The sequence below is a fragment of the Haliotis rufescens genome, unplaced genomic scaffold (genome assembly GCF_023055435.1).
Source record: "Haliotis rufescens isolate VD_foot unplaced genomic scaffold, xgHalRufe1.0.p SCAF_39, whole genome shotgun sequence".
Classification (NCBI taxonomy): Eukaryota; Metazoa; Mollusca; class Gastropoda; order Lepetellida; family Haliotidae; genus Haliotis; species Haliotis rufescens.
This window is the reverse complement of record NW_025964101.1, coordinates 1,909,563-1,923,818: the sequence shown is the minus strand read 5'-3', so window position 1 is coordinate 1,923,818 and position 14,256 is coordinate 1,909,563. Positions and strand designations below refer to the sequence as shown.

The window sequence follows — 14,256 nt, the reverse complement described above, 5'->3', positions numbered from 1 at the left end:
TGTTGTTAAATTATAAGATGAGTATAATAACTTTGATATAAGTGTCTTGTGATAAAATTTTAAAGTAAAACGTTCATGTTAAATGAGGATATTCGTTTACTGTAATGATAAGAAGACAGTCAACTGATATAACAATGTACACAACCCAACATCACCTGACAGTGGGTGGGCCTTCATCTACCTTACCAGGCAAATCATCACCTGATGGTGGGTGGGCCTCAGTCTACAGTACCTGGCAAATCATCACCTGATGGTGGGTGGGCCATCATGTACCTTACCAGGCAAATCATCACCTGATAGTGGGTGGGCCTCCATCTACAGTATCAGGCAACTAATCACCTGATGGTGGGTGGGCCTCCATCTACAGTACCAGGCAACTAATCACCTGACGGTGGGTGGGCCTTCATCTACCTTACCAGGCAAATCATCACCTGATGGTGGGTGGGCCTCCATCTACAGTACCAGGCAACTAATCACCTAATGGTGGGTGGGCCTTCATCTACAGAACCAGGCAACTAATCACCTGACGGTGGGTGGGCCTTCATCTACCTTACCAGGCAACTAATCACCTGACGGTGGGTGGGCCTTCATCTACCTTACCAGGCAAATCATCACCTGATGGTGGGTGGGCCTCCATCTACAGTACCAGGCAACTAATCACCTAATGGTGGGTGGGCCTTCATCTACAGAACCAGGCAACTAATCACCTGACGGTGGGTGGGCCTTCATCTACCTTACCAGGCAACTAATCACCTGATGGTGGGTGGGCCTTCATCTACCTTACCAGGCAACTAATCACCTGACGGTGGGTGGGCCTTCATCTACCTTACCAGGCAAATCATCACCTGATGGTGGGTGGGCCTCCATCTACAGTATCAGGCAACTAATCACCTGATGGTGGGTGGGCCTTCATCTACAGTACCAGGCAACTTATCACCTGATGGTGGGTGGGCCTTCATCTACCTTACCAGGCAACTAATCACCTGACGGTGGGTGGGCCTTCATCTACCTTACCAGGCAAATCATCACCTGATGGTGGGTGGGCCGTTATCTACAGTAACAGGCAATTAATCACCTGACGGTAGTGGGCCTTCATCTACAGTACAAGGCAACTAATCACCTGACGGTGGGTGGGCCTTCATCTACCTTACCAGGCAAATCATCACCTGATGGTGGGTGGGCCTTCATCTACAGTACCAGGCAAATCATCACCTGATGGTGGGTGGGCCTTCATCTACAGTACCAGGCAAATCATCACCTGATGGTGGGTGGGCCTCCATCTACAGTACCTGGCAAATCATCACCTAATGGTGGATGGGCCTTCATGTACATTACCAGGTTACCATTCCAATTACCAGGTAGTATGTGGTCATTGATCTATGTTACCTGTATTTCCATCATCAACTACTATGGTTGCCACACATGCATCTGTCAGTTGATCGTTCTTGCAGTCACAACTTACTGACAGCATTGTAGAGCTGTGGAGCTACATATAATACTACACTAATCATGACAGGTATCGACATGACAGTATTCATAGCAATTGTATTGCTCTGAAGCAACATATTTGTGATACACATCTTAATCCCTAACATACAACCGTCCCTGACATACAGACATCTACTCCCTGACCCTGTGGGGACTGGATAGTGAGGTTCCAAGCCCCTATTGTTGGTTGTAAGTTGTTTACGTGACAGCTGGAATATTGCTGATTGCGAAAACAAAAACGAACCTTCCTCCCTGGGTTCATTTGCACCTGATTGACACTTCATGCATCATGATACCGATCTCATCATGTCTTATAAATTCTGATTTATCTATTGATTTAGTAGCCTTATCAGATTTTGATTAAGCATTTACATCAACAGCAGACTCATTGTTGACCAATAATGGCACATACAAACGTCTGTGTTGGTGAATTCATCATAGTAACTCACCACTAAAGTTCTGAGACAGAGAGTGCCTGCTGGTGAGCGGGGATCCAGTGCAGCTTGCAGATCCCACACTTTGATTTTGCTGCAATAGAATCATAGGTTCAATTCACATAACCCAACAAAGCCACTGTCAGGATTCCGGGTTAAAATATGTCACCAGAACCCAGGTGGAAACCTAATGTATTGAGTGGTCAGGCTTGGCATCTGATAATTTACCGTTATCATTCCCTGATGGTGTGGATTGTTGCTCACAAATATCAGTAACTGGTTTGTCCGGCCCATGCTAAATAATACAGGCCGCAGACACATAGCTTGAATATAGCGGAGTGTGACAAACAACAAACAAAACATACAAAAACCCATCAAAGATCCAGCCTATTATCATGTTCATAGTTAGACAAATACACTGAGTCTTATCTATACTATCTTTGACATTAATAATAAAAGTACCTGCTTATCAATTAGGTTTGAGATGCTTATGAAAATGTCAATAGGAACAAGGTAAGACATGGTATGTCAACTACTGCATATTGTGTGTAGATGATATAATCTCTTTTATATATACTGATAAAAAAAAGTAAGGGATCATGAATACTTTTGAGGATATTGCAAATGAAATTATGTGCTCAGTGTTCATTACAAAAAATTGTAAACCCATAGAAAGTGTGTTCTGTGTTGTGATTGGCTAATTTGGGTCACATGACCAAATGTCAAAGGGTGAAAATATGATTTGAATTCCCTGAAGCAAGCGACCGAATCACTGTGTAGGAAAGTGAGTTAGATATGCTCTGTAACAACGAGTTGTAAGATCAATGGTATCTGACAGCCACGAGTGCTGTAATCTGTTTCTTTCACACCCCAAAATAGCGCCTTTTTAGCATCGAACCGATGAATTTGTCATGACTGCAGTAGCGCATTATACACGACACCACTGTCATAAGTGACGTCATCCTATGTGCTGCTTACAACTCATAAATAATGTGACTCGACACAAAAAGGTTTCCGTCATATCTGGTTTATCAAGGTGATGATGAAAATGCAAACTAGACAAAAACAAAGTTGAAAGTTTACACCTCAAAGAAATTACCAAATATGTACAACAATGTTCACTTCCGTATGACATCACTACCGGTGACCGACTTTTACAAAATGGCGTGTTAACTGACAACAGTACGCAGGATTTCCAGAGGAGGATTTTCGTTGATTGAGGGATCGTATACACATAAATGGGTCACGTAAGTAATCAGAAGCATTCTGACAATCTGTGTACTGTTTTTTGTTTACCATGTTTTCCAATGTAACAAAGAGAATTAGTCAGAAATGCAGATAACTACCGTCATCGTCGTGCGTGATTTAGCGTCAGTCATGGCGCCACACAGGACGGAAACTTTTGTAAACGGCTTCTGTTGAATTTACAACATCATTGTAATGTATATATGTGTATTTCCATAGTTAGTGCAACGATACTCTTCCCATGAATATTCTCAAACGCGTGATCGAGCCAATGTATGCAACAAAAAGACGAAAGTACAGTGTAAAATCTGAATTTTGCTTTGTTTACATTTCAGCAAGTACAGTTTTCCGAGCACAGTTTTCGTTTCAATACCCAACTTATTTCGCATGATTTCATCTAGATAATTTGCATTGGTGACAAAGACCATTTATCCATTGTTTCGAAAATGTATAAGGAATTCAGGGATGCATGTATAGCATTAAATATTGAAATATACCTGATCGAATAGGCGTCTCATAACCAGCATTTTGTAAACACAATCCAATATGGCGGAACGTAAACTTCGGCGTTCGTGTATGCGTATTTTCCAAAACATTCTAAACGATTCTAGGCTTCTCAGCGACGTTTCGGAATTATCAGTAGTGATTTGATACCCGTGATCGCTAATATGCTAATTTTCTACTTTGATTATTCGAGTAAATATTGGTTATTTAGTTTTCTAAACACACAGTAAATAGTAATATAACGCCGTGAATTGTGATTTGGCGAGATTTACAATGTACCCAATTTTCAGAAGTCACTTTCAGTAATTTTGAATTGCCTAAAATGACAGTAAATGATAAACAGAAAGGGGAATTCAAAACTGTGAAGTGTATTAATCTGCGTGATGTATTTTGAATTTTATTCGATTTCGAAGTGAGGGTTGAAGAGGAGGGACATATGTGTCGCTGTGGCATCCAGGGGGTTTACACTCTGAAAAAACGATTATGTTGACATAACAACAGATAATGTAACTGATAATAATAACAAACAAACTCGCAGACGATTTCGAGTTTGTTTATTTTTATTGTTAATTATACGGTGAACATTCGACTGAAGCACCAGCAACTTATGAATGACTTACAATCAGGAAAGTAGTCCGTCATCATTACCAAAATCACAATCACCATAGCAACAACAGAACGTTCGATGTTGATGCCTTACAACCGAGTAAGTACGAGGTGTTAAAGAGTGTGCATGTTTTTTTCTAAATAAAACAATAGGTTTACAATATCGATAAATACTATGTGTGTGTCTATTTCCGGGATTTTATCGAGTATTTGCATCTTGGAAATTTTCATTCGAGACCCTCAAGCTAACGCTTTCCGGTCTCGAGATGAATTTTAAAGATGCAAATACTTGATAAAATCCCGGAAATAGACACACACATAGTATTTATCTTCTAAATATCCCCCAAAATTTCATAATCCCAAACCACTTTTGTTCAGTATATATTCAAAGGTTTGAAAGAGTGGTGCTAATAGCTCTCTCATAATATTGACAAATTAAAATAGTTTTAGCAGAAGACTTCAATAGTCAAATGAGTAAACAAAACTTGGCATGACAAGCCAGTACTTTAACCTAAAGACTACCGGTTGAATGACTTTTTGAACAAATCTAGTATCACACTGCCAAGTATATATTCATACTCACCCATCGTAAGCTCCACTGACAATCCTCTTGCCATCAAAGCGGATGCACCTGACCAGCTCCTCATGGCCCTCCAACACCCGGAGACAGGCGCCATATTCTATGTCCCATAACCTGAAGTACACAAGGCAATGAGTAGGGGTACACGTGTCAGGTTAACACTTTTATTTACAACATAAAGCAGCGGTAAGAAATTGATGTTCACTTTCATTAGTTGGCACAGATGATCAGCTGCAGACTGGCCATCAACCTCATGGTAAAACTGGTAATCTATAAAGACATGTCACAAAGGACCAGTGATTGACATCATGAGCATAGATTCACGTAATTGGGATACGATGACATGCATCAACCAAGTCAGCGAGCCTGACCACCAGATCCCGTTAGTCACCTCTTACAACAAATATAGTCGCTTTTTACGGCAAGCATGGATTGCTGAAGACCTAGTCTCGTCTGTCACAAGTCCTTCCTCAATTTGTGACTGTTAGTTTCAAACCATGTATAGTCAGTCTGTTCACTTAGATGGATACAATGAACAGCTGGGAACATGAACGACCATGTCACACTTCATCACTACTTGCTCTTCATTTGAGTTATTCTTGGCAACCAAAACAGAAGCTCCTACACTTCAGCAAATGATTTACCTGCTACAAATAACATTAACTACCTGGATGAAAGGCCAGGTATTACTATTTTAATCCTGTCTAACATAACATACAGAAAACATACAACAAGCAGGCCTACAAACCAGGGCTTAAGTCATTCAAGGACTTTAAACTTACTTCAAGGATACAGCATTAACTTCAAGGACGTCAATTACCCGACAATAAAAACTGCCAGAATTATCAGGTGACAGCATAGTCATGCTGCATGATTAGTGGAGTGATGCTGATTAAGTCAGAGAACATGGTGCAGGGCAAGTGTTGGCTTGTGGTGAAGATCAGTGCAGACAATCTAGACTACTTATATGCCTGTGCTTACGGCAATTGTCAAGGACCAAACATATATTAAATATGACCCCATAACAAAATACAGGCTTCTTCAAGGCTGATATGATGATGGTCTAACTTTAAAGGTGTCTCATGCCTACTTGAGGGAGTGAGTAGGGTTTTGTCATTTTTAGCAATTATCCAGCCACGTCATGGCTGGTGGACACCAGCAAGTGAGGAGGTTTTACACAGCTTTCAGCAATATTTCAGCAACATTTCAGCAACATCATGGCGGGAACACCATTAATATTGTCTTCGCACATGACCTTTATAGAGAATCAAACCCGGATCCTTGGTCAGCAAGCGAACATTTTAACCACCATCTTTGTACAGCTTACATTACAAGTGTTTGATATTAAGGTGGGTCCTCGTGTTCTTGAGGTTCACTCCCATAGATCTGAATGTAGGGACCCCCTCAATTTCTATCATCCAACATTAGGGTTGTCAGTCGTCACAAGGGCCTTTCATGGCTAATTTCAAACCCTAACACCGCATTAGCAGCAGCTGTGTGTACTCACCGTATGGTGTTGTCTGAGCTGCCACTAACAACTAGTCTGTCCCTGTATTGAAGACAGGCAATACCTCTCTTGTGACCATTTAGTGTCCGCACAAACTCACAGGTAGAAGTGTTCCACACCTAAAGCACAAATAGTATTTTCAACTTGATACAGAATGTCGAGAATCATACATGTGTATTATTTCAGCTTTGCTGCAAAATAATAACATTGAAAATAGGCACTGCTGCTCACATGATACATTCCGAGTTTGGTCCTGGTGAGCCAACAAGTGAGCTAATGAAGTAAGCTAGCAAAGTCAGCTAACAAATGCATATGATAATATTAAGTTATTAGTCACCAACACTTGATGTTTAAGATCTGATGTACACAAACCTTGATTGTCCTGTCTCCAGATGCCGAGACAATGTATTTCTCATCAAAGTCAACAACATTGACAGCAGCTCGGTGACCCACAAGCACCCGCCTCAAGTTGATTTCAGTGGGGGACTGCATATCCCACACAGCTATCGAGCGGTCCTGGTTGGAGGAAATTAATTCAGATTAGAGGCATTCATCCCAACACTCACAACACAAAACAACTTGTTCCACAACAAAACACCATATTCTGCACATGTATTTGTTTTAAGGGCAACAAGTGTCACCCAATTTACAAGAGTGTGTTAAAAACATTAACGGGCCGTAAAGTAGATGTATTTAATTAAATTTAATATGATATTTCATATGATGTTCTTGAGATATCACAACACTTTTGTCTTAAAAATATCATGCAGCGGCAGGCTCAGTCCTGCAAAACCACAAAGCAACCTTGTCTTATTCTTTTTGCAAACATCTGGTGTCATCAGACTTTCAGTGATCCACTTATATAAATTACACCTCTATTTTGCCTTTTATGTTGAATTGAAACTATTTCGGCAGATAATAGAAACTTCTTTTAAGACGTTGGGGATGCTTGATAATAGTCCTAGACAAAAATATAACTGGCAATATATGAGTATTTTGTTGTGTGTTGAGTTGATTTGTAATTGAACCAGAAGTAACCAGTGTTTCAAACCAAGAGTGTTCCTGGGGTCCCCATGGTCAGCTCCAATAGTATTTGAATCGAGGGACCTCTAACACTAACTCTATGACAAGGACCTCTAACACTAACGCTATGACGAGGGACCTCTAACACCAACTCTATGACGAGGGACCTCTAACACTAACTCTATGACAAGGACCTCTAACACCAACTCTATGACGAGGGACCTCTAACACTAACTCTATGACGAGGGACCTCTAACACTAACTCTATGACAAGGACCTCTAACACCAACTCTATGACGAGGGACCTCTAACACTAACGCTATGACAAGGACCTCTAACACTAACGCTATGACGAGGGACCTCTAACACTCACTCTATGACAAGGACCTCTAACACCAACTCTATGACGAGGGACCTCTAACACTAACGCTATGACGAGGGACCTCTAACACTCACTCTATGACAAGGACCTCTAACACCAACTCTATGACGAGGGACCTCTAACACTAACGCTATGACAAGGACCTCTAACACTAACGCTATGACGAGGGACCTCTAACACCAACTCTATGACGAGGGACCTCTAACACTAACTCTATGACGAGGGACCTCTAACACCAACTCTATGACGAGGGACCTCTAACACTAACTCTATGACAAGGACCTCTAACACCAACTCTATGACGAGGGACCTCTAACACTAACTCTATGACGAGGGACCTCTAACACTAACTCTATGACGAGGGACCTCTAACACTAACTCTATGACGAGGGACCTCTAACACCAACTCTATGACAAGGACCTCTAACAATAACTCTATGCCGAGGGACCTCTAACACCAACTCTATGACGAGGGACCTCTAACACTAACTCTATGACAAGGACCTCTAACACTAACTCTATGACAAGGACCCTTGACACTCAGGTTTCTTTTTGAACACTAAGTATTCATCCTAAACAATGCAGCTGCATCCAAGAGACTGACCTTTGAGCAGGTGACCATGATGCCATCATTGAACCTGAGATGCAAGACAGCCTCACAGTGGTGGATCAGTGTGTTCAGCATCTCCCCGGTCTTCACATCCCACACTCTGTAACAGGAGACGGATATTAACAACTTGATGGGAGTATTCAAAGAGAGTTGAATGTTTGTTGTTTAACGCCACACTCAGCAATATTCCAGCTATATGACGGCGGTCTGTAAAATGATCGAGTCTGGACCAGACAATCCAGTGATTGACATCATGAGCATTGATCCACGCAATTGGGATCGATGACATGTATCAACCAAGTCAGCGAGTCTGACCACCCGATCCCGTTAGTCGCCTTTTACGACAAGCATAGTCGCCTTATACAGCAAGTATGGGTTGCTGAAGACCTATTCTACCCCGGAATCTTCACGGGTCAGAGAGTTGAATGAGTTAGTTGGGCTAATACTGCTTTGAACAGTAGTTTAGCTACATCATGGAACTTTAACGTCAAACATGGAAATACTCCTGCATTACTGAGTCTAGAGCAAGAAATCCGGTGAGTACTTTGAACAGCATTCCAGTTATATCACGGTGGGTCAGCTTGATGTGGGAGGAAAACCAGAAGTGATACAGGTCTTAGACGTTTACCACTTTGGTGAAACCCACGAACATGTTTTGTCCTGACAAACCTAGAAACACAATCAGGGTCAACTGGGATTCGAACCCACAATCACAGGTTTGTGGCTTGGCCAAGGGGCGCAACTCTGCACAGCGAATTATGGTGTCTCAGATGACTGGGCCATCTGTCCCCCTCCCAATATGACAATGAGTAGAATTCCATGATGTTGGGGTATGTTACCAAGCATGACCTGATCCTAGCGACCTATTTTATCGGAATCCCCTTTGTGGGACAAGGGGTGGCACTGATGCCAATTGATAGTCCTATAATTATGAATTTATTATGTCAGTATGAAATTACAAAGCGTTAGTGTAGAATCCTAAGGAATCTTTGGAAGAAAATAATTAAGTATTATGACTGCATGTAGCACATAAGTGACAGTTGTCAGACATAGCAGCCAATAAGCATGAAGGGAACATAAATATACTCAATACCATGCCCCCAAATGAGTAAGAGTTTTGTTCAAATCATACCACACAATGTGTGAGTGAGTGATAAATGCCGCTTTTAGCAGTATTCCAGCAAATATTATTGGGGAAGGGAGAGAGAGAGACCAGAAATGGGCTTCACACCCTGTACCCATGTATGGAATTGAAGCCTGGTCTTCGGCGTGACGAGCGAACGCTTTAACCAATAGGCTACCCGACCGCCCCAATACCATACCAATCCAACTTGTAACTTCACGAAAAAGAAACATTGTCTAACCAGCTTTGCTTGGGAAAACTGATCTTGCTGCTTCAAGACAGATCCCATCTCCTGCCTCTTGTACTGACCTGACTGTGGAGTCGCTGGATCCAGATATGATTATGTTCTCGTCATACTGAAGGCACAGCACAGATCCTGTGTGGCCTGTCAATACTTGGACACACTCCAGTGTGTTGCGGTCCCACATCTACAAACATGTCAAGCCATGTACTAGTACATAGAGATGGGCCAACCCCTACAGTACTGGGAGACCCCACAATATACAAAGTAATAAATCTCCATACACCATTAGCATTTACATGGAAGAATTTCTTATTCTTGATGCATTGATCTTCAAGTTAAATTTTTTTTAAAGATTTTTTTTTATCTTTAAAGAGAATATATTGATATATTCATAGGATTTTAATATATATTCATTGTAATGGACATACATGTAAAATTGCCATGCATAAACGTAAGAGCATGCTTAATTTTGCATCCATTCCCCACAGCCTATATTTACAGAAGCCAGTACTGTATGAGTCTAAAGCAAAACTGCACGTGAAGCACCATTTGCCAAACAGCAATTACAACCATAATAATTGAAATAAGAAAACCCTCTTCACCAAGTATCAACATATTTTTGAAGCCTTTCTTTGTGTGAACATTTAACTAGCCACATCCCTACAGTTAACATCTACAAGATGACCACAGATCAAGAATTTAAAGGTTTTTCTTAAAATGAACCTTTACTATTTTTGCCAAAGGATCATTTGACGAGATTATAACAATTTTCAAACAATTTCATTATAAAATGTTTCCAAAGTTTAAACTTAAAGTGCAAGAGTAAAGGAACAAGTTTCTGTTGTCGATTGGTTTCAGAAACCAACTAAAAACACTATAAGCCAAATAATGTCTTAAAGGTTAAATCTAAAGGGCATGATGAGGGCGATGACAATTACCAAGCTGTTATGAGCACTATTACAGATATATACGACAGGAGATACTTATGCATTCTACTTGGGAACAGACAAAACAGTCTTGATTAATGAGTCAGGAGTACTGATCAGGTCAACAGACTGATGACACAGCCAAGTCACAGCTTGGAGCTGTTCTTCTATGGTGGTCCAGCCAAACACTGTACAGCTCCAGCCAATGTTATATCAAGGGATGGGGTAGTACATATTCAAACACTGCTTTCTAGGGTTTCAAAACATGGATCTTTTTTCAAGTGGACAGTCAGGCCTTGATTAAATAGACCACATTTGCACCTACATTTTCACATTTTACATACCATCTTCCTTACATAATATGGACACTATTTACCATGTAGGTCAACATTTCTTTCTTAAATCTTTCAAAGTATACTCGTATTGACATTATCTGAACTCCAGTTTGGAAAACAGAGATACTATTACTAGTTTTATCACTTCTAGAGCAAAACAGGTCCTGGTTTTAAAAGGCCCCAAATATGATATACACAATCCTGGTTTGGCTGTAGAAAGGAGAAATTCAGTAGCTATTGGGACTTCCATTCTTGTCAGCTCTTTCAAGCTTAGGGTACTGGGACAAATTCTTCTTTGAACATGTGGAAGTTTTGGATGGAAATGTGTTAATTTGTCAAGTGAAAATATTGATGAGAAAGAGAAATTCAGACATGAATAGATTTTTACCCAGAAGCCCAAAGGATAACATAACGATGCTTGCATGGTGAAAAGGGTTTCTTTTACTGCACTTACTGGAGAGAAAATAAAGCAATACACGTACATATACCTTGATAGTGTTATCTCTCAACCCACTGATGATCTTGCTATCATCATATTGGAGACAGTACACCCCCTTGCTGGTTTCACTGCGACAGTGAATCCTCTGTAATGTGTGGCGCCCTGTACGCCAGTTGCTCTCTATTCTCTGAAGAAGAAAAAATATCATTGTGCATTGAAATGGGAAACACACGCTAAAACTCATTTACAGTAGCTGTTCATATAAATAAATTTAAAATACAAAATTTAAACCTGTTGAAAATATTTTTTGTAAAGTTTAAAACAACGAATTATGACTAAATTAAAAAAAATATTTGAAATGGGAATTTTTAAATCATAATTTTACGACCTACCAACATGAATTTTAGGTACAAAAATCTGTAACGCCCTACCACCTCTAAAATATCACCTTATAACTATGTTGAAAAAATATTTGATAAATTTCAAAGGGTAGCATATGTGAAATACATGAGGCTTGATGGACCAATGACTATGACACATAAACAGAAAAAAAAAGAGAATAATTTTTTATTGCCCAGGAACAATGTTGATAGGTATGCAAGTTGATACTTACATCAATATCTTGAATAATTTGGGGGTACAGACTTCTGTAAAATTTATGATCTTTTGGTGGTTCTCCAGGCTTGGGTTTAAACAAGAATTGGCACCTGGAAAAGAAAATGAATGTTAGTTACATGTTACATATAAAACCTGAATTTGAACACAAGAATGGAAGTGTTAAACTCACCAACATTGAACTTTGTCTAATTCACAGAATATTTGTTTCAACTGGAAACTAGCTTCAACAACTATAGCCTCACATGACCTCTGACCTTAAAACTGACAATTTTTTTCCATATCAGAACCTCGATGAACCAACTCTTCAAATTCGAGATATTGTGTTATCCTAGATACAGATTCGAGATATTGTGTTATCCTAGATACAGATTCGAGATATTGTGTTATTCTAGATACAGATTCGAGATATTGTGTTAACCTAGATACAGATTCGAGATATTGTGTTATCCTAGATACAGATTCGAGATGTTGTGTTATCCTAGATACAGATTTGAGATATTGTGTTATCCTAGATACAGATTTGAGATATTGTGTTATCCTAGATACAGATTTCGAGATATTGTGTTATTCTAGATACAGATTTGAGATATTGTGTTATTCTAGATACAGATTCGAGATATTGTGTTATTCTAGATACAGATTCGAGATATTGTGTTATCCTAGTTACAGATTCGAGATATTGTTTTATTCTAGATACAGATTCGAGATATTGTGTTATCCTAGATACAGATTCAAGATATTGTGTTATCCTAGATACAGATTCGAGATATTGTTATTCTAGATACAGATTGGAGATATTGTGTTATCCTAGATACAGATTCGAGATATTGTGTTATTCTAGATACAGATACAAAAATATATAACCAGCATATTGGTTCAATCCCATATTCTCACTGTTCTTGCCAATTTTTCATAGCACACGACAACCAAGCATCATTTTGTATGTCACATGATACCATACACTTATCAAAAACTGGAATTCCCCAACAGAAAAGCAACTGATCAAAATTCACTAACACCTGCTAAAGTGTGTATTTTCAATCAACCATGTAATTAGACGAAGTGTCAGCTGAGATACCCGAACCACAGATCTTACAAACAAAAGCGGAGTTGCGTTCATTGAAGAGGTTCAGCCGGCTCACCCGGTGAGCTGGAACTGGTTACCTAATCCTTGTCTTTTTAGAATCCTACTTTTTGTAAAACCCATGCACGCCAATTACTGAGTGTGAAAACATTGTGGTTACATCTCACAAGGCCAGATTAATTTGTGATCATGCTAAGGCTGAAAAAAATAATAGTCTTGGTATTCAGGCACCACCCGCATTATCATAAAGTCTGCCGCACATTTTGTTTTTATTTCCATTTTAAAACATTACTCAAACATTGAACATGGAAACCAAAACGAAATGTGCAATGAACTTAATGATGATGTGGGCAGTGCCTGAGAACCAAGACTATTATTTTTTTATCCTAAAACCGATCATTACTCCTTTGCCACTGTATTAAAAGTTAATAATACTCATATAACAATAACATGTCTAAGGACACATTTGGGGCAGATGGTTTTGTTTGAGATAGGCATGACATTCGAATTTGAGGGATATCTATTGCATGTCTTATCTCAGGCAATTAACATTCACTAGTACTGTAATTGCCATATTAAGCATCCAATAAGCACTCCCTGACTAACTTATAGATCAATTTGTAAGAAATATCACAAGCGCTTCCTACTAAGTCCGAACATTGCTATAAAAATCCTTATTTTCTTGTGTATACAGATTTTGTACAGAAAACAGCAGCACAGAAAGGGAATGTAAATGCACAGAACTTTTTAGCTAAATCCATTTTTAACTAAGTTTCTTCCCTACTGATCAATCTCTGATCTAAGTTATCGTGCAAACAGCTCCCCTGTCTATCAATGTTCTTAGTGCCTGGTGCACATAATGGCAAATACGGTATGTGACGTTCAATCTTGAAATGGAAGTGGAAGTGTCACACCATGAATACTGTGAAGGACTTGTTTAGTTTGTACCTCATCACTACCTAAGACATCAAAAGCATGTGACTGACTCTTCTATTCTGCAAGCAACTGGTTGGGATTTTATCACTCATCACAATCCAAAAGATCAAACATTGATTATGATTGGTTTTAACTTTGTGTTTCCAAGATAAGTCGTATGTCAAAAGATTAA

At 39.6% G+C, this 14,256-nt stretch overlaps 1 protein-coding gene across 4 annotated transcripts in view; it reads right to left on the bottom strand.

Moving 5' to 3' along the window:
• The window catches only part of LOC124147224 (F-box/WD repeat-containing protein 1A-like), a 30,645-nt gene that overhangs the window by 2,949 nt on the left and 13,440 nt on the right, over nt 1–14,256 (bottom strand). For 2 of the 4 annotated variants that reach the window (XM_046517868.2, XM_046517869.2), the window contains exons 4-11: nt 12,060–12,153; nt 11,490–11,633; nt 9,812–9,930; nt 8,374–8,479; nt 6,737–6,880; nt 6,365–6,483; nt 4,861–4,971; nt 1,938–2,016 (exon numbers count right to left, since the gene is read on the bottom strand). In XM_046517868.2, coding sequence (XP_046373824.1) covers nt 1,938–2,016; nt 4,861–4,971; nt 6,365–6,483; nt 6,737–6,880; nt 8,374–8,479; nt 9,812–9,930; nt 11,490–11,633; nt 12,060–12,153 — 916 coding nt within the window. The remainder of the gene's footprint in view (nt 1–1,937; nt 2,017–4,860; nt 4,972–6,364; nt 6,484–6,736; nt 6,881–8,373; nt 8,480–9,811; nt 9,931–11,489; nt 11,634–12,059; nt 12,154–14,256) is intronic. The other 2 variants (XM_046517870.2, XM_046517871.2) reach the window with 1 other exon arrangement.